This window comes from Schistocerca gregaria, chromosome X (assembly GCF_023897955.1).
Source record: "Schistocerca gregaria isolate iqSchGreg1 chromosome X, iqSchGreg1.2, whole genome shotgun sequence".
In the NCBI taxonomy this organism is placed as follows: domain Eukaryota; kingdom Metazoa; phylum Arthropoda; class Insecta; order Orthoptera; family Acrididae; genus Schistocerca; species Schistocerca gregaria.
The window spans coordinates 66,006,023-66,027,327 of NC_064931.1; the positions used below are offsets into that span (position 1 = coordinate 66,006,023).

The 21,305-nt window shown below is 40.2% G+C and overlaps 1 protein-coding gene across 9 annotated transcripts in view; it reads left to right on the plus strand.

Moving 5' to 3' along the window:
* Positions 1-21,305, plus strand: part of LOC126299623 (serine/arginine repetitive matrix protein 2-like) — a 160,025-nt gene that overhangs the window by 68,881 nt on the left and 69,839 nt on the right. For 2 of the 9 annotated variants that reach the window (XM_049991665.1, XM_049991669.1), the window contains exons 4-5: positions 11,434-17,867; positions 17,960-18,086. In XM_049991665.1, coding sequence (XP_049847622.1) covers positions 11,434-17,867; positions 17,960-18,086 — 6,561 coding nt within the window. The remainder of the gene's footprint in view (positions 1-11,433; positions 17,868-17,959; positions 18,087-21,305) is intronic. The other 7 variants (XM_049991666.1, XM_049991668.1, XM_049991667.1 and 4 more) reach the window with 7 other exon arrangements.

Consider the following 21,305-nt stretch of genomic DNA (forward strand, 5'->3'; position numbering starts at 1 on the left):
ACCAACTAACATGTGATTACATCATCCCTTTTTATATCGGAATGATCTCTCTCTCTCTCTCTCTCTCTCTCTCTCTCTCTCTCTCTCTATATATATATATATATATATATATATATATATATATATATATTCTTTTCCATCCCCCCCCCCCCAGCCTGTAATTACACTTGTCATTTCTCTTCCTCATTAACACATTTTTATTTCTCATTCTGTCTGAAGCAGACACATTGCTTACCAATGTACTTATTTGGACGTTCTCTTCTCTTTCATGACTTCTTCTTCTTCTTTATCTTTGCTTCCCATCATTCTTACAACAGGTGGGTTCCTCTCAGGAGGTTTTAGTGACCTGTCCCTTCTTTCCAACCTTCCTTTCTTTCTTCTGTGAAGAAGAAACTTAAAGGTTCATAAAGCTGAGTGCAATTTTGTACTGTTAAGTGTGTCTGTCAGCAAGTACTAGAGGTCTGCCTGCTGAAGGTAGTACTGGCCAGCCATTGTGTTCCCTTGTAATTTTACAAGTTCATTCCAAGATATAAGAAAAGGCTGAGAATGATAGGTAAATTAGAGAGCATTCGGAAACATGCTACAGCAACATGTATGCATATTGTTGAAGACCATAATGCTAAAATTTAGAGTTGGCCTTTATCCAGCAGGGGATTTCAAAAGAGTGATGAAGATGATGAATGTTAGTAGCAGCTTATATAACAGAAACATGAGTCACTATTTTGTTCTGATGGGCCCAGATGCATTTCATTATACTTACATTCTGTCAGAGTAGAGTTCAAATCACATTTTGGTTATTTATATGTATGTTTCTGCAATTTCCTTGATTAAGCTGATGCTGGAATGGTTTTTTGCGACATTCATAGCTGATTTCTTTTCCCATAGTTAACCTGTCTGAGCCTGTGCTCTATCTCCAATGACTAGATCACTGTAATAAATTAATCGCTAATCTTGCTTCCTTCTTTCGGTCTTAATCTACATTCCATTCCTCTGCAGACGTTATTGTTTACTACTAAGAAAATATTAGGAAAGTGTATTTCATTCTAAATATAACTTCATAGTAAAACATAAATTTTTTATGGGATATGCTGCAGAGGTTCAACTACCTAAACTGAAAATGTCTTTATTTGTATCCATTGGGTTTTTTTCTTTTGTGAAGCTCATGCATTATGTTATAAATGTAACACTGTAGTCTTTGTATTTGTGGTGAATGTGTGTTGTGTGTTGCTGTGTTTTGCAATGATGTCAGTGATGATGGTGGTGGTTATGATGATGATGATGATGATGATGTCAGTGATGATGATGCTGGTGGTTATGATGATGATGATGATGATGATAGGAGTGAAGGGAAATGGTGAAACCTAGTGCTGGCACTTACTTACTTCTCTCTAATAGCAACAAGAGGATTGTGGAGCTTAAATGCCCAAATCTGATTGATGGATTACAGTCAACAGTTTCACATGTCCTCACTGGGTAAGATAGGTGGAAGGGATAGTAAGAACAGGGAGATAAAAGTTAACATAAAATATAAAATAAGTTTCTGAAAATAACAAAAAATGAGTTAGCTACAAGAAATGCCCTTTGGGAATAATGGAAAAGGTGTGTGTAGAAAAGAAGCTGGAACAATTTTCATTGCAGAATATAAGTGATAGTTCGCATTTGATGCTGGAGTTTGGGGTGTTGAGATTGTAGTTCAGGAAAACCATGTATGGACAGTAATATTATAGAGAATGATTTTACATAAGATCAGCACCTAACAACAGCAGAGGTGATGAATGCATAGAAAAATTTGAAACAGTGTATAAAGCAACAATAATTATATCTACAGTAGATTAAGTAGAGGCTATGTGGAAAGATATGAAAGTAACTGTGACAATTAAAAGAGAATACAACATAATAGATTAAAGAGTAAGGAAACATGATGTAGGAAATATTTTGAGGCATCATTCGAGGTACAGAATCATGAAACAAATTGTGAGGAAGAGAGATAAAGTAAGGTGACAGTATATGGAAATACAAAACTGATATGAAACATGAATTGTGGAGTGTCAAGCAAAAATTAAAAACATTTTTGGAAAGCTGACTGAGAAATTGAGCGAAAGAGGAGAAGGGTACAGTTTATATTTTTGTACCTTTTAATTGTAACAGCAATATACATAATTTTGAAAGTAATAGGAGAACAAGGATGAATCAAGATTACTGCCCCTCATTTCTGCTAAGCAGATACGCTTGGTTTGATTATTTCAACTTAGACCTTACCGTATTTCATGTTTACTGTCAATGACTTTTGACATATTCTTTTTGTAACATTGTTTTCAGTACCACAGTTTCAAAATCCTTTATGTCACAAGACTCAACTCATACTGACATTCTTTCTGTGTGGCTGACTAACATATGTTTCCTGAAATAAATGGCCACACCTTCACCTTTATGTTGTATTCTGTCATGAAATGATCCTAGAGTGCAATATTGTAATCAGATTAATGAATTCTATTCATAGATTTCTAGTGTTCCATAACTACTGCATGAGAAGCCAGTTCTGTAATTAATGATTCAAAAACATTGGCACTTTTTATTTTCGGCCTTCTACTCTGTGATTGAAATTTTTTTCTGTTGTTGGTGTATTTATGAGCCACACATGAATTATATACACTGAAATTTCTAGTGTTGAAACTGCTGATGTCATTGACATTTACACTAAATTTTTTCTATGATTCAGTGTAGTCACAGAATTTAATGTCACACCTTATATAACTGCACTGCTTATTTTATGATGACTTCTACTGTAAAATTTGATGGTTACAGTTTGCCCTTGGCCATTTGCTTGTAAATTAATATTGTATCCTCATCTTGCCAGAATAAATTTAATGCTCATTTTCGTAATGTTGAGTGCTGAATTATGCACCATCTATATTGACTTTCTTGTTGGAAGAAACTTTTTGTACTTTAACATAAGTTGGAAAACCTGCTGTTATGTCTCATACTTTTAATTTCTGTAGGGAAACTCTCCTGTCCTGTCTTCATCACACTGCAATTGTTCTTTCCATGTGACTCACAAATACTGCTCACTTCACTTCCACTGTTCATGCCAGAATGTGCTACAGTGGATGTATTGTGTTCCAAATGTACACTTCTTTCACATTTTTGTTGGATTTCTGCTTTTTTGAATATGGGTGTTATGCAACACATTTGCCCACTTATTGAAGAAGTCAAGATTTATTTTGGAAATTTCAGCATAGTTTGCATCAACATTGTCTCACATTATGCTGCTTAAAATCTGTTTGCACTCATTTTTACCTTATTGATAATAAGTAATATACATTTATTCAGTTTCAAAATTTAATCCTTAAAATTGGTGAACACTATCTTCTTATGAGTGAAATGAAAATTTTTTGTGCAGAAATACGTAACTGATTTTTAAATTTGTCAGCACTTTGGAACTGATATGTGAAAGAGAGAAAAAGTATTCATGGAGTTTTGTCAGACATAATGCCTGCCAAAGGAAAAGAGCAGCCAGGGAATATGTGCCAACTGAGACATTTAATTCATCTCTCACTGCCGAATGGAACTGAACCAAAACCAAAAAACAATTCAAACTTAGGAGTAAATTCCAAAAGTAAGATAACAGGTATGTCAGATGTGTGGTTGAGAATAGTGCAGTAAATGGAAAATAGTGTTAGTGTTTGCCATCAAGTTGGTAATGAAGTCATTACAGACTGTGTACAAGCACGTATTGTGGAAAAAATGAGGAAGGATATCAGGCATGTCAGTTTCTAACTTACCATCCTGAAATTTGTCTTAAGTGATTTTGGGAAACTAAGAGAAAACTAAATCTAGATAACCAGTTTGGGAACTGAACTGCTATAATGAGATTCCAGTGCCTTAACGACTGTACAAAGTTGTTCTGTGAATAAATGGAAGAGAGACAGGGAGGATGAATAAAAAAAGAAATAAAGCCTGTACATTTGTAATTCAGTGGTTCAGATGGTGTCAGAGTATTAATAAAGAAATTTGGCATTTAAAGTGACTTTGACCTTCAGAAATATTTTGTGTGCAAGTATTGAAAGCACCTAGTGACAATGTGATTAGGATCTCTCATAGCTGACTACATGGTGATGTTTTACAATTGAATAACTCTAATACCATGTGCATAGTAAAGCAATACTTCATTGATTCAAATGTCTCTTTTTTTCTGAACGATATATAGCAGAAATTTAAAACAAGTAATGGAATGACTTACTTAGACTTAGTTTGTCCAGTGCTATTTAGCATATCGGGCAACAAGTTTCCTTCAGTCTACTCAGTCAGTTTCTACATTTCCAGCTCCCTACCAGTTCGTATCCATGCACTGAAGATCCTTTGCAAAAGTTCATTTCTAGGTGTTAAAATGTCTTCCTCTAATTCTGTATCCATCTGTTCATTTCCATAACAATCCTTACTAGGGGATTCTTCCATTTTTTATGTGTAGAACATGCTCCATTCTTTCAGCCACAATTTTATACAGACTGCGTAGACCACCTCTTCTCAGCAATTCATCATTTGAAATGTGGTCTTAATAGCTGATCTTCATAATCTGCCTCAAGTATTGTTAGTGATAAACATTGAGCTTGTGTGTGCTGATTTTGCTGACATTTTCTGTGTCTCACATGCGTATATGGCCATCAGTAGGATGGTAGGGGAGTACAGCCAAAGCTTTGTGGATATACTTACAGAGTTTAATTGCCATGTGCATTTAGATGGCATTTGTTGGAAGGCTTGAGACATAACAAGTTAGAAACTTCTCCTTCTGTTATGTTTTCTACTGTCTTGAGTAACTGAATTCCATATTCAATGAAAAAAAAAAAATTACTCAAATATGTTAACCCTCCTAGTACCACTGGGGGCAATATGACCCCATAAGTACATCGGAAATGTAGATCTTCCTTGTTTTTGAAACTATTATTTTCAAACTATGGCTTCCTCCATCTGAGTCTATTGTATCCAATGATGTTTTGTTCATTTTTGTATTTACAACACATTAAAATGTATTCATGATTTTTGCATGGAATGCCAACATGACCCCAATCTAAATTTCTTTTTGTTTCTTGAGCATAATATTTATGAAAACATGATCATTACTGGTGACATTGAACAATTGTAAAATATTTTTTTAAAATTTTGGTACATTAAAATACTGCCAGTATATTCGGTGTCAATCATTTGGGGTCTACGTGACCCTGGTGGTACTCAGTGAGACAAAAATCCTGGTAGCACGGGGGTTAATTCAGTTGGTTCTATCAGTGTTGCCATCTATAGTGACACAATTAGTTTTATAACGAACTTGCTTAGTTAAAAGTTCTAGATATCTGGAAATTCTACTCCCGTATGTAATGGAAAGGCATTTTGGGCAGATCCATAGAATTCAAGGTATTGTGACTATTCATTTGAAATCAGGTACTCCATTCTTTCTGAAAATGTAATTTGCATTAACTAAAGCTAATTAACTTACAAAATAACTGGTGCTGAAAGTTCAAATCAACATATTTTCCATTGCTTATTTCACCTTTATGCTTTCTAGATTCTGGCCTTCGATTTGGTACTTTTCTTACTATATTTGTTCAAAATCAGATAATACCCATTACTTATTACTTAGGCCACTAATTAAGATTTTGCATAATCTATCATAATCCGAAATTATTTTGAATGTGGATGCCATACTCATAGTGTGTGTATTCTGAACACGGAATTGTAATGGTGTTGCATATACTTTTATAATTTATTAATCTGAAAACTTTTCTTAGGCCAGGAAATAGTTAACTCTTATAGTCCATTCAATACAGCAAAATCTAACCTAGCAAATTTCCAAAATATTATGTAGTTTCTGTGCTTAGCAAATATCTGTATGGCACTCGTTAAATAGGCCACCCCACCCCAAATTCATCAGTCTCAGGTGAGCAAGCAACTGTGTAACAGCTCTGTGAAACTCTGTGCTTATAAATCATACACAACTTCTAAAATGTACTGTATCCAAGTCAGATCTCATGTCATGTAATGTGTCATGTATTGTCTCAGTGCCAGTATCTTGTAATTATTTCACATTGTGTATTTGCATTCGACTATGATTAACTTTGACAATGGTGTATTGGTAAGATAACTGCCCAGTTCAGTTGTAGAAAGTGTTTAATATGAACATCCTTTCATTGTGCTATCTCATCTAATTGTAATGTTTCTTGCTCAGCCTGAGAAATGTTATGCTACTAAGGGGAAATTATTATTTGAATGAACATAGTGACTAATACTATGAGTGTTCTGTTGATTGTCCTTTTTACCACACTAAACAATTGCTAATTATTTTCTCAAGGGTAGGTCTACTGCACTAAAACTGGATAGAAAGAACTGTAACTAAGTGCAATATGTAACATTCCTTTATCTGCATTTAACAGAAATTTGATAAACCTGAACTGGCCATCAACCGTTAACCATTCAAACCATGGACCTTGCCGTTGGTGGGGAGGCTTGCGTGCCTCAGCGATACAGATGGCCGTACCGTAGGTGCAACCACAACGGAGGGGTATCTGTTGAGAGGCCAGACAAACGTGTGGTTCTTGAAGAGGAGCAGCAGCCTTTTCAGTAGTTGCAGGGGCAACAGTCTGGATGATTGACTGATCTGGCCTTGCAACATTAACCAAAACGGCCTTGCTGTGCTGGTACTGCGAACGGCTGAAAGCAACGGGAAACTACAGCCGTAATTTTTCCCGAGGACATGCAGCTTTACTGTATGATTAAATGATGATGGCATCCTCTTGGGTAAAATATTCCGGAGGTAAAATAGTCCCCAATTCGGATCTCCGGGCGGGGACTACTCAGGAGGATGTCGTTATCAGGAGAAAGAAAACTGGCGTTCTACGGATCAGAGCGTGGAATGTCAGATCCCTTAATCGGGCAGGTAGGTTAGAAAATTTAAAAAGGGAAATGGATAGGTTAAAGTTAGATATAGTGGGAATTAGTGAAGTTCGGTGGCAGGAGGAACAAGACTTCTGGTCAGGTGACTACAGGGTTATAAACACAAAATCAAATAGGGGTAATGCAGGAGTAGGTTTAATAATGAATAGGAAAATAGGAATGTGGGTAAGCTACTACAAACAGCATAGTGAATGCATTATTGTGGCCAAGATAGATACGAAGCCCACACCTACTACAGTAGTACAAGTTTATATGCCAACTAGCTCTGCATATGATGAAGAAATTGAAGAAATGTACGATGAAATAAAAGAAATTATTCAGATAGTGAAGGGAGATGAAAATTTAATAGTATTGGGTGACTGGAATTCGAGTGTGGGAAAAGGGAGAGAAGGAAACATAGTAGGTGAATATGGATTGGGGCTAAGAAATGAAAGAGGAAGCCGCCTAGTAGAATTTTGCACAGAGCACAACTTAATCATAGCTAACACTTGGTTTAAGAATCATGAAAGAAGGTTGTATACGTGGAAGAACCCTGGAGATACTAAAAGGTATCAGATAGATTATATAATGGTAAGACAGAGATTTAGGAACCAGGTTTTAAGTTGTAAGACATTTCCAGGGGCAGATGTGGACTCTGACCACAATCTGTTGGTTATGACCTGTAGATTAAAACTGAAGAAACTGCAAAAATGTGGGAAATTAAGGAGATGGGACCTGGATAAACTGAAAGAACCAGAGGTTGTACAGAGTTTCAGGGAGAGCATAAGGGAACAATTGACAGGAATAGGGGAAAAAATACAGTAGAAGAAGAATGGGTAGCTCTGAGGGATGTAGTAGTGAAGGCAGCAGAGGATAAAGTAGGTACAAAGACGAGGGCTGCTAGAAATCCTTGGGTAACAGAAGAAATATTGAATTTAATTGATGAAAGGAGAAAATATAAAAATGCAGTAAATGAAGCAGGCAAAAAGGAATACAAACGTCTCAAAAATGAGATCGACAGGAAGTGCAAAATGGCTAAACATGGATGGCTAGAGGACAAATGTAAGGATGTAGAGGCTTATCTCACTAGGGGTAAGATAGATACTGCCTACAGGAAAATTAAAGAGACCTTTGGAGAGAAGAGAACCACGTGTATGAATATCAAGAGCTCAGATGGCAGCCCAGTTCTAAGCAAAGAAGGGAAGGCAGAAAGGTGGAAGGAGTATATAGAAGGTTTATACAAGGGCGATGTACTTGAGGACAATATTATGGAAATGGAAGAGGATGTAGATGAAGATGAAATGGGAGATACGATACTGCGTGAAGAGTTTGACAGAGCACTGAAAGACCTGAGTCGAAACAAGACAACATTCCATTAGAACTACTGACGGCCTTGGGACAACCAGTCCTGACAAAACTCTACCAGCTGGTGAGCAAGATGTATGAGACAGGCGAAATACCCTCAGACTTCAAGAAGAATATAGTAATTCCAATCCCAAAGAAAGCAGGTGCTGACAGATGTGAAAATTACCGAACTATCAGTTTAATAAGCCACGGCTGCAAAATACTAACGCGAATTCTTTACAGACGAATGGAAAAACTGGTAGATGCAGACCTCGGGGAGGATCAGTTTGGATTCTGTCGAAATGTTGGAACACGTGAGGCAATACTGACCTTACGACTTATCTTAGAAGAAAGATTAAGAAAAGGCAAACCTACGTTTCTAGCATTTGTAGACTTAGAGAAAGATTTTGACAATGTTGACTGGAATACTCTTTTTCAAATTCTAAAGGTGGCAGGGGTAAAATACAGGGAGCGAAAGGCTATTTATAATTTGTACAAAAACCAGATGGCAGTCATAAGAGTCGAGGGGCATGAAAGGGAAGCAGTGGTTGGGAAAGGAGTGAGACAGGGTTGTAGCCTCTCCCCGATGTTATTCAATCTGTATATTGAGCAAGCAGTAAAGGAAATAAAAGAAAAATTTGGAGTAGGTATTAAAATTCATGGAGATGAAGTAAAAACTTTAAGGTTCGCCGATGACATTGTAATTCTGTCAGAGACGGCAAAGGACTTGGAAGAGCAGTTGAACGGAATGGACAGTGTCTTGAAAGGAGGATATAAGATGAACATCAACAAAAGCAAAACGAGGATAATGGAATGTAGTCAAATTAAATCGGGTGATGCTGAGGGAATTAGATTAGGAAATGAGACACTTAAAGTAGTAAAGGAGTTTTGCTATTTAGGAAGTAAAATAACTGATGATGGTCGAAGTAGAGAGGATATAAAATGTAGACTGGCAATGGCAAGGAAAGCGTTTCTGAAGAAGAGAAATTTGTTAACATCGAATATAGATTTATGTATCAGGAAGTCGTTTCTGAAAGTATTTGTTTGGAGTGTAGCCATGTATGGAAGTGAAACATGGACGATAACTAGTTTGGACAAGAAGAGAATAGAAGCTTTCGAAATGTGGTGCTACAGAAGAATACTGAAGATAAGGTGGATAGAGCACGTAACTAATGAGGAGGTATTGAATAGGATTGGGGAGAGGAGAAGTTTGTGGCACAACTTGACTAGAAGAAGGGATCGGTTGGTAGGACATGTTTTGAGGCATCAAGGGATCACAAATTTAGCATTGGAGGGCAGCGTGGAGGGTAAAAATCGTAGAGGGAGACCGAGAGATGAGTACACTAAGCAGATTCAGAAGGATGTAGGTTGCAGTAGGTACTGGGAGATGAAGAAGCGTGCACAGGATAGAGTGGCATGGAGAGCTGCATCAAACCAGTCTCAGGACTGAAGACAACAACAACAAACAACCTTTCAAAAGTGGCAATATCCAGCATTAAATACTATGTAGGCTACTTTATTTGAACTATTCTTCTGTAATCAACAGTATTCAGCATGTTACAGTGATTGAGAGAAGGAATTCCAGCTGCTGAGGGCAACAAAGCAGATGAAGTGAATTATTTACAGACTGAAGAAGCTTTTCTACTTCTGCTGGTGATGTCTGCATTTACATTGCCATTATTACAGATAAGGTCGCTGAGATATGGAAATTAGTCAACATCTTGTAGTATCTTCTGTTACACATTAATTTAAGTATATACATCTCTACTTTTGTGCCCTTTGTTTTTGTTTTGTCACTATTTATTATTCACCCTACAGAACTGGTCATTCCATCCTGTGTGGCAGTCATCAATTGTAACTTTGTAGTGTTTCTGCCAGATCCATAAGTGTAGATTGCTCATTAAAATCTATACGTGCATTGGAGTTGCCCCTAGTTTTTCTCATGAAATTTATGACTAATATTAAAATGAATGGCGACAAAATGGAACTTTGTCTGATGCCTGTCAGAAAACTAAGGAAAGTGTTGTTCCCTCCTTCTGTTCTTATACAGCAACGCAATCGTGATATAGATTTCTTAAAACATCAATGACACTGACAGGAATTCCATATAGCCCCACAATGGAATGAAAGGTGGATGATAACGAGAAGTATATGCAATAAGTCACTGAGACTATATTGATAATTATCTTTTTTTATAGGCTAAGTTTATAATGCTGGTGGTAAACAAGAAATACAGAGTTATTATATAAACTGAAGGAGAAAAAAAGGATGCAGAAGTGTCTGGAAGTAATGCCTAAAATTATGTTGTGAAGGAGGGAGAACATGCTGGAGGGGGGCGGGGTGAAATGGTAGGTGAAATGTTTTAGTCACAAAAAAAGTACAAGGAGAGATGGCTTCAGTCTATTAATTCTCACTCTAAATCCTCCAAAACTGCCATTATTTCAAAATTCTTTTATGTGATGAGGTGCAACAAGTTAGATAATTGACAAAGATGTGGGACGTACTACTCGCGGTTCTAGGCGCGCAGTCTGGAACCGTGCGACTGCTACGGTCGCAGGTTCGAATCCTGCCTCGGGCTTGGATGTGTGTGATGTCCTTAGGTTAGTTAGGTTTAAGTAGTTCTAAGTTCTAAGGGACTAATGACCACAGCAGTTGAGTCCCATAGTGTTCAGAGCCATTTGAACCATTTTTGGGACATACTAGACTTCTTATGGGTGTGAGATGTACCTTTTCTCCTATGGTTTGTTTTAGACAGGGAGCTGCCATTAGCTGTTTCCTGTACTGAAATTCTTCACAGTTTCTACAAAATAAATCAATAAAAAGAAAAGTGGACCACATTAAGTTGCTACAATCCCATACAGATCTTTAAGTACAGCTGTCGCATTTAATGTAGTGGCTACAGACCTGTACTGGTCTGCCTACACATGAGTCTGTGTGTGCTACTGTCCATGACTGGTACTTCCATCTCCCCTTATAGATGAATTGGAATTTCAGCAGTTTAAATTACTTCATGCACATGAATGCTAAAATACTAATTATGTTCACAGGTACATGATGACTTGCAGCAATCCTGCACTAGTGTAGTTGGAAGTTGAGCCTTCGTATTAAGTGCTGCCATTTCATATACATAGATGACAGATGTAAGTACTGTATTTTTATTTGTTTCAGTGCCATCAAAATTCAGCCGATATGATGATGACAATTCAGATAATAGTGATGAAGATTTTATGGGCTACTGTGGTACAAATGGAGTTGAAGAAGATGAAAGTGCAGAGGAAGATTCTGACATATTGTTACTAGATACAAATGAAGAAGAAAGTCTGGAAAAACTAATGGATGAATTAGAAGAAGAGATAAAGAAAACTGAAAGGACTTCACCATCTGTAACAAGTGCAGATGACAGTGAAACGGAGGTACCGGAAAAAAGTGTTCTGCAGGAAGAAACTGATGTAAAAGTTTGCCGTGATCAACAACTGGAGTCTTGTGTGAGTGATGTGTGTGTTCAGCCTGATGTTGTGAGTGAAAATTCTGTGACAATTAGTGGTCTGCAAGGAACAACAAAAGGAGTGATCAGCAGCACTGTGGATGCTGCATATGACAATGGACAACCACTTTCCTCTGTAAAAGCCCAAGAAACATCTACTCTGCTAATTTCAGTGCCAGTATCTACAGTGAAGACCACAGAAAATGAACCAGCTGCTCAGGCTGAAAATTCCAATATTACTTTAAAAATGTCTCAAATATCAAGGCATTCACCACCTGATAATAAGTACATCAAATGTTCCAATAAGAGTGTAATAACCCCAAACCAGTCCCCTGTTCATTCACCTGGGCAATGTAGCCATCCAGAAAATAGTCAAAGCCAAGGGTCTTCATTGTACAAACCAACCTCATGTAGTCCTGGAGCAACCCACAATACAAGCAGAGTTTCAGACTCATCTTCAATATATAATTCAGTGTCTCAAGTGGAAAGATCTCAGGTTCATGATAACAGATCTCAAAGCACAAAATCCCCAGTCTATCGACGATCGCGAACTCCGGCATCACCATCTAGGACTACTACTTCAAAAATGAGAAACTCCTTCAGCCGATCACGCAGTCCAAGATCTCCATTGCGAATTCGAAGGTCACCTGCACATGCTGTGAAATCACGAAGCCCCAAGTCACCTGTACGTAAACTAAGTCATCCTAATTCTAGATCACCGATTTATGATTCACGACCATATACACAAACGTCACCAGTTGACTCTCTTCAATCACGGAGCCCACATTCTCCTTGCAGTAGTGATAGGTTTCATAGTCCCTCTCGCATTCATAGGTCTTTGAGAATTTCTACATCAAAATCTCCAGTTCACCAAGTGAGGTCACCTAGCCCAAGACCTTCCACTCATTTGCGAAGATCTTGCAGTCCGAGATCAAGTCCTATCAGGCATACATCTCGGTCTCCAAGATCAAGTCCTCATAACCAGAAATCTCGTAGTCCAAGATCAATTGCTCACAAGCAACAATCCTGCAGTCCGAGGTCTGCTACTCACATGCGAAGATCGTGCAGCCCGAGGCCTGCTGCAAACGTACATAGATCTTGCAGTCCAAGATCAGCTGTGACTATGCGGAGATCTCGTAGTCCAGGACCATCATCAACTATGAGATCTCATAGTCCAGGACCAGTGATAAGTATGCGGAGATCATGCAGTCCGGGGCCAGCAATGACCATGCGGAGATCAGGCAGTCCAGGACCACTGACGAACACACAGAGGTCACGAAGTCCAGAGCCACTGACGAACATCCGGAGGTCACGGAGTCCAGGGCCTGTGAAGAACATGCGGAGGTCACACAGTTCAGGGCCGGCGATGAGCATGCGGAGGTCGTGCAGTCCAGGGCCACAGACAAGCAGGCGGAGGTCACGCAGTCCAGGGCCACAGACGAGCAGGCGGAGGTCACGCAGTCCAGGGCCACAGACAAGCAGGCAGAGGTCATGCAGTCCAGGGCCACAGACAAGCAGGCAGCGGTCACGCAGTCCAGGGCCACAGATAAGCAGGCAGAGGTCACGCAGTCCAGGGCCACAGACAAGCAGGCGGAGGTCACGCAGTCCAGGGCCACAGACAAGCAGGCGGAGGTCACGCAGTCCAGGGCTGCAGATGAGCAGGCAGAGATCATGCAGTCCAGGGCCAGGGACAAGCATGCGGAGATCACGGAGTCCAGGGCCAGTGACAAGCATGTGGAGGTCACGGAGTCCCGGGCCAGTAAAGAGCAAGCGGAGGTCACGGAGTCCAGGGCCAGTAAAGAGCAAGCGGAGGTCATGCAGCCCAGGGCCAGTGAAGAGTAAGCGGAGGTCATGCAGCCCAGGGCCAGTGAAGAGTAAGCGGAGGTCATGCAGTCCAGGGCCAGTGAAGAGCAAGCGGAGGTCACGTAGTCCAGGGCCAGCAACGAGTTTGCGAAGGTCCCCCAGTCCAGGGCCAGCAACGAACATGCGGAGATCACGCAGTCCAGGGCCAGCGACAAGAATGCGGAGATCACGCAGTCCACAGCCAGTGACAAGCATGCGGAGATCACACAGTCCAGGGCCAGCGACAAGAATGCGGAGATCACGCAGTCCACAGCCAGTGACGAGTATGCGGAGATCACCCAGTCCAGTGCCAGCAAGGAACAGGTGGAGGTCACGCAGTCCAGGTCCAGTGAGGAGCAGGCAGAGATCACGCAGCCCAGGTCCAGTGAGGAGCAGGCAGAGATCACGCAGCCCAGGTCCAGCGAGGAGCATGCGGAGATCACGCAGTCCAGGGGCAAGGACGAGCATGCGGAGATCACGCAGTCCAGGACCAAGGACGAGCATGCGTAGGTCACGCAGCCCAGGGCCAAGGACGAGCATGTGTAGATCACGCAGTCCAGGGTCAGTGACGAGCATGCGTAGATCGCGGAGTCCTGGGCCAGTGACGACCAAGCGTAGATCGCGCAGTCCAGGGCCAGTGACGAGCAAGCATAAATCACGCAGTCCAGGACCAGCAAAGAACATGCGTAGATCGCGCAGTCCAGGACCAACAACAAATACACGGAGATCTCATAGTCCAGGACCTGCAAGGAATGCGAGGAGATCTCGCAGCCCGAGACCAGCAATGAGTGCACGGAGATCCCGCAGTCCTGGACCAACAGTGAGTACGTGGAGATCTCGCAGTCCAGGACCTGCAACATGTACACGGAGATCTCGCAGTCCAGGACCTGCAACATGTACACGGAGATCACGTAGTTCAGGACCGGCAATGAGCACACGGAGATCTCGCAGTCCAAGACCAGCAGTGAACACACGGAGATCTCGCAGTCCAGGAAGGGTAGTGGGCACACGGAGATCTCGCAGTCCAGGCCCGGCAGTGAGCACACGGAGATCTCGCAGTCCAGGAAAGGCAGTGAGCACACGGAGATCTCGCAGCCCAGGAAGGGCAGTGGGCACACGGAGATCTCGCAGTCCAGGAAGGGGAGTGGGCACACAGAGATCTCTCAGTCCAGGATGGGCAATGAGCACACGGACATCTCGCAGTCCAGGAAGGGGAGTGGGTACGAAGAGATCTCGCAGTCCAGGACAGACAATGAGCACACGGAAATCTCGCAGTCCAGGACGGGCAGTGAGCACACAGAGATCTTGCAGTCCAGGACCGGCAGTGAGCACACGGAGATCTCGCAGTCCAGGACGGGCAGTGAGCACACGGAGATCTCGCAGTCCAGGACGGGCAGTGTGCACACGGAGATCTCACAGTCCAGGACGGGCAGTGAGCACACGGAAATCTCGCAGTCCAGGACCGGCAATGTGCACACGAAGATCTCGCAGTCCAGGACCAACCAAGAGTACAAGGAGATCTCGCAGTCCAGGAGTGGCTAAGAGCAAACGGAGATCTCGCAGTCCAGGACTGGCCAAAGGCACACGGATATCTCGCAGTCCAGGACCGGAAATGAGCTCAAACAGATCTCACAGTCCAGGACCACTAATGAGCATTCATAGATCTCACAGCCCAAGACCTGTAACATGTATGCAGAGATCTCGCAGTCCACGGCCATCTTCTAGTACCCGGAGATCTCGCAGTCCGAGACCATCTACCGATACCCGAAGATCTCGCAGTCCAAGACCAGTTAACAGTACTCGAAGATCTCGCAGTCCAAGACCAGCTGGTAGTGTGCGACGATCTCACAGTCCAAGACCATCTGTGAGTGTGCTGAGATCTCACAGTCCCAGACCAGCAGTGAGTATGCGAAGATCTCGCAGCCCGAGACCGATAGTGAGTACTCGTAGATCTCGGAGTCCAAGATCAGCTTCTGATATGCGGAGATCGCACAGTCCAAGACCACGTACTAATCTGCGCAGATCTAGAAGTCCAAGCCCTGCCACGAATATACGGAAGTCTCGCAGTCCCAGAACAGCAGCTAAGGTACAGAGATCTGTTAGTCCAACACCAGCCTCTAATATGCAGAGCTCTATTAGCCCAAGACCAGCCACAAATTTGAGAAGATCTCTGAGTCCAAGACCAGGTACTAATATTCGGAGATCTCCCAGTCCAAGACCAATGGCTATTGTACGAAGATCTCTCAGTCCAAGACCACCTGCTAAAATACGGAGATCTGTTAGTCCACAGCCAGCTGCTAAGATACGAAGATCAGGAAGTCCCAGACCAACTGCTAATGTGTGTAGATCTGGCAGTCCAAGAGCAGCCACTAAGGTACTGAGATCTAATAGTCCAAGACCAGCTACTCATGTGCGGAGCTCTGGTAGTCCAAGAAGAGTTGCTCTGATAAAGAGATCTGGTAGTCCGAGACAAACTGCTCAGATGTGCATATCTTTTAGTCCAAGATTAACTGAACACAGGAGGAAATCCTCTAGTCCCAGATCATGTACTCGCGTGCAGAAGTCATGTAGCCCTAGGTCAGCCAACCAAATACGGAGATCTTGTAGTCCCAGACAAGTCAGCCAGATGAAGAGATCTCGTAGTCCCACTTGCTCTCCAGCTAGAAAATCTGCATCGCAATTCAGAAAGCTGTCAAGATCACCATCTAGGAGATATTCTGACAACCATTATTCTCCTTCACATTCCAGATGCTCTAGAAAGCAGTCATTATCACCAATATCCAGAAATTACGGTTCACCAGGTAGGTCTGGCTCACCAAGGGAAAGACAAAAGTCACCACAATGCAAAATATCTCCAGTTAGAATGCAGGCACATGACCGGAGAAGTATTACATCACAGAAGAAATCCATTTCTCCAAAGTGCAGGAGGCATTCGATATCACCAGGAAAAGGATATGTAAAGTCACCCATCACCCAAAGAACATTTGCATCACCCAAAAGACTCTCACCAGATGTGCAGCGGAAGAGATCACCTATAAATTTTCCTTCAAATAAGTCAAATGTTTCAAAACATGCCATGCAGAGAAGCAAATCACCAGTTTCAAGAGTTTCGAATTCGCCTCCAATAAGTCTAGAGCAACTACATTTGAATAGGAAGCATTCAAAGGGTAGGAGCCCATCTCCCTGTCCAATTAAAATGTATGGTGTGTCAAGTACCAGAAAAAAGTCCCCAGAAAAACTACAAAGAAAATCGTCTCATATGTCTTCTAAAGACAGAGAAAATGTGCATTACACAGCATCACCATATGACCACCAGGTCTCTACTTCTCCAGAGGTGAAACCTTCTCACACGGATAAATGTTACAGAAGTCCACAAAGAAAAGCATCACCACATTTAATGGCATCATTTTCACCTCTCTCTCCACAGAACTCATTCTCTTTCTCAGGGGCTCATGAAGATGATCATTCATTACGGAGAAAAGATGTAGGTTTAATTCATGGAAAGCCCATGCATGACAATCGAAAGAATAATACATCAGTAGAAGAATTGTATTGTCATTCAGATAACCCCTCAACCCAGAAAAGTCGGAGTCAGACACCAAGCCTGAGCCCGTCACCTGAGAAAAACTCTGAGTCAGAAAATAAATACTATACAGTGCCTCTCAGAATCCAAACCTCATCTCTAGGTTACAAGAATCCCCCTGTTTCTAATTCTTTGAAAAACAATGACATCAGTTCTTCGCAAGGAGCTTCAGCATGCTCAGTTACCATTGATAGTGGTAGCAAAGTTAAGTCGTTAAGAAAAAATCGTGATGAAAGTGTTACACCGACCAGATCAGAACCGATGTCCAAAAACTGCACAAAAAAAACAGAAAGAAAAACTTCACATAAATATAGGATGAAAGATAAAAACAAGAAAGGACATATAGTGGCTATGTGTCAGGATGAACCAAAGTCATTGGCACTAAACTCTGATGTTATCGACACAGGTAGAAGTATGGTGAATGATAATGTTCCTATTCAGGAGACTACAAAAAGAAAATTTGATTCCTCAGATTCTCGTGAACATTCTTGTAAAACAAATAGCTTGGATCAGTTATCAGAAACTGAGGTAGAGAAGGAAATGGAAACTGTCACTAAAATAGCTAATACCCCCGATGACAGAACCTTAGATGAACTTGAAGATCTTTTGGATTTGGAATTAGATAAATCAGTTGATTTATGGGAAAGTGATGAATCAGAAAATGAGCATTTTCATCAAGAAACAAAGACCCTGGTGAGTAGGCGTGCTGTGTTGATTTTTGTCGTATTGAATTGTTAAAGCAGAAATAAAATTGTTCTCCAGTAAATGAGGTTTTGCAATTTCAGGAAAAATCTTTAGATTTAGTTGAAGATCAGCACTCAAGAACTTCTGGTACGGAAAAGGACAGCGCAGTTTCAAAAGGAAGACTGAAAGACACCACTGGTGAAAAGTTAAACTTCTCTACCATAGGAGGTAAATACATACCTAAATTGGCAGCATCACCTTCAATAGGGATTGTTTATTTTCACAAAAATGTTCCATTTTCCAAATTATCATATGTTGTGCCACTTTTCATTTGTGAAAATTTGATGTTAAATACACGGTTCCAAGATCAAACAGCAACAACTGTAAAGTATTCGATAAACATGTTGCAATGTTTGTCATTCATAAAGTCTTTTTATTTAATGGCAAGTATATCAAGTGTAATATTAGCTTAAGTTCATTTTTCTTAATCCCTTCCACACACGAGCGCTCGCACGCGCGCGCTGCGCGCGCCCACACACACACACACACACACACACACACACACACACACACACACACAGCAAAGTGAGTGTGTGTTACCTATAGTGCATTGTCAGTATTCTGTTGCCCACAGACTGTATATCTTGCATCTCCAGTAAATTCAGTGACTTATTAAGTGATGCTGAAAATGTGATTGCTTGGAAAATTAAAGAACAATTTCTTGAATTATCAATAATTTTTACTCTCACACTCTGTTTACTTTTGCAAAAAATTCTGTGTTTATTAGTCCACTTCGCATATATTGTTCATTTGGTGTGATGAAACACATGTAGAGTATGATAATATTTCACGGTGGATGTCCATTTTCAGTTATTATTCTCAGTAATTAGTTATATGTAGAATTACCATTTTGTTTCATCTTTGAATTTATATAAGCTTTATCTCCTCCACTGAGAGCAAACAATAAGCTAAAGATCTAATGAGCCACTAATCTTGGTTGCTTTATTTCTCGAGCAAGCCTGCCATCCTTATTCATTAGCACATTCATGTAAGACTACTTTATGTAAATTACCAATTACATTTACGTATATATGACTCAAGTGATGTGAAACTGGAACTAAAGACCTAGAATGGTGCATATAATTCTAGGTTACATGGTAATTTATTTGCAAAATTTTTAAATGAGTCGGTTATAAACAGTACTTAAGGTGATGCAGGTTGATTACTTTGTGTATCTCCCCCATGAAATTTTCATGGCCATACTTTCATATCACAACTAACTGGCCCATATGTGATATGACAAATTTGTGAAAATGCATATTTGTTTGATAGCAATTACAATTCATTCTAAATTCTTCACACTTGTCAGACGCTTTAACGAAATAATTGCGGCCAACATGTGTGTGTGTGTGTGTGTGTGTGTGTGTGTGTGTGTGTGTGTGTGTGTGTGCGTGTGTGTGTGTGTGTGTGTATGTGTGTTCAGTCACTTTTCATACAATTCTGTAGGGCATGCTTTTTCACTTTGGATATAATTTCTAGGCTTCTTGTATCTTATAAGTCACTATTATCCTGTTAAATCTTGTTTCTGTTGCCCTGGAACATCGGAAGTCGCATTTTATGTGTTGTCAAGTCTCACTCGCCTGCTTAATATGTGTCTCCTCACACCACCAATTTTGTAACCATTTTTGCGAGCTTGTGAATGTCACTGTGATTCAAGATATCCTATACTCAGAAAACTTATCAACAAATTTTTCCTGTGTTTATAACCTGAAATCAACAAATTTTTCCTGTGTTTATAACGTGAAATGCAACTTTCGAGTTTCCTGCATTATGACATTAAATGTCATTTACATATAACTTCTAAATTCAGTTTTTAGATTTCTTGTGACATTCCCTTAACACAATCCACTGAATTTTATATACAAAAATCTGAAATTTGCCTGCAGTTGATGGGTTAAGAATGTCAGCACAAGTTGACCTGCAGTAACATGGAATTGAACTGTTGCATTTTAAATATGAAATTCTATCTGTGCACTATATTTTAGGATGAGACCTGGCCATTAGCATTGCTAATATTCTAATTTCTAATTCCTGCCCATAGCAACTTTTCATGAGCATTAAATCGTCTTCATATCAACAAATATTTTTTTTGTGTTCGGGGGGGGGGGGGGGGGGGGGGGGGTGTAAATTCTTTTTGTCAGTATCCTATACAATGAATGTGGATATTCTGGTTTCAGTAGTCTCTTTGATGCACAGTGCTTACAACTCTACTTTGAATAAATAAATATTTGCCATGACTTAGAAATATGGAAAAGTCTTGATCACACAATTGTTTATTAAGCATTGGCCTTTAAGAATTTCCTCATCAGACTGAAACTGTAAAATAAAGTGTACAAAGAAATTAATGATAACAAATATGTACTAACATAAGTATGTATTTTAATGGTCCATACACAGAAGTTTCAATTAATATTGTACTCACATTTAAATCAAACTCTACTTCTCCTCACATACACAATGCTACTGTCAAATATGCCTAGATGAGATCTCCATTATTTTCAGTCTATGTGCTCACTTTTGTGAGCATTTTATGAAAGTTAGTTTCATGTGTCATGGATCATTTTTCATGATAGATCATGATGATGTTTAATGAGTCCTTTTACATTCACATTGCAAATTAATTTGTATGTATGGTTACATTCTGAACATTTCTATGTTGTTGTTGTTGTTGTAGTATCCTCCCCCCCCCCCCCCCCCCCCCCTCACCTCCTCCCACCCACCCATCCTGAAAAGAAAGGATATAGAGATGTTGAGAATCAGTAAGTCTTACCCACCACCTTTTACACATTACAATAATAGAGGTTTAATTTAAATGTAAGTATGATAATAATTAAAATTCTGTATAAACATCACTATCAAGTACACCTACCTTACGAATACACTTCGATGTTGATCGGTTTTGAATATGTTGTACTGTAGAGCAAAATAAAGGACAAATATTTTTTTTATATTTGCCCATATGGTCATTAAAAGGGTAAGACACTCCATTGAAACAAAAATTGAGTTTAATATATCTGAATGAATACTGTTGAAATGGTTATATGTAAACTTCAAATAAAAGTTCTATGATTTTGAATGTATGTTACAACAGTGTACCCATATTTGCCAAAACAGTTTTTTGTTAAATCTCTTCCCCTACTATTTTGTTTCTCATGTTAACATTTGAATAATTAACAAAAGGTATAGCATCATTAACACCAAATTCATTCATATATGATGAAGGGGTATTCCAAAGACTCATTCGTCAGAAATTATCTAGAAAATCTTCGTATTGCTGTATGTGTGCCCCCATATGTGTGTGCTTCAATAAAGCTTATTTCTGACAAATGCATCTTTGGAGTGCCATTTCATCATATGTGATTGAGTTTGATATTAACGATGCCATTA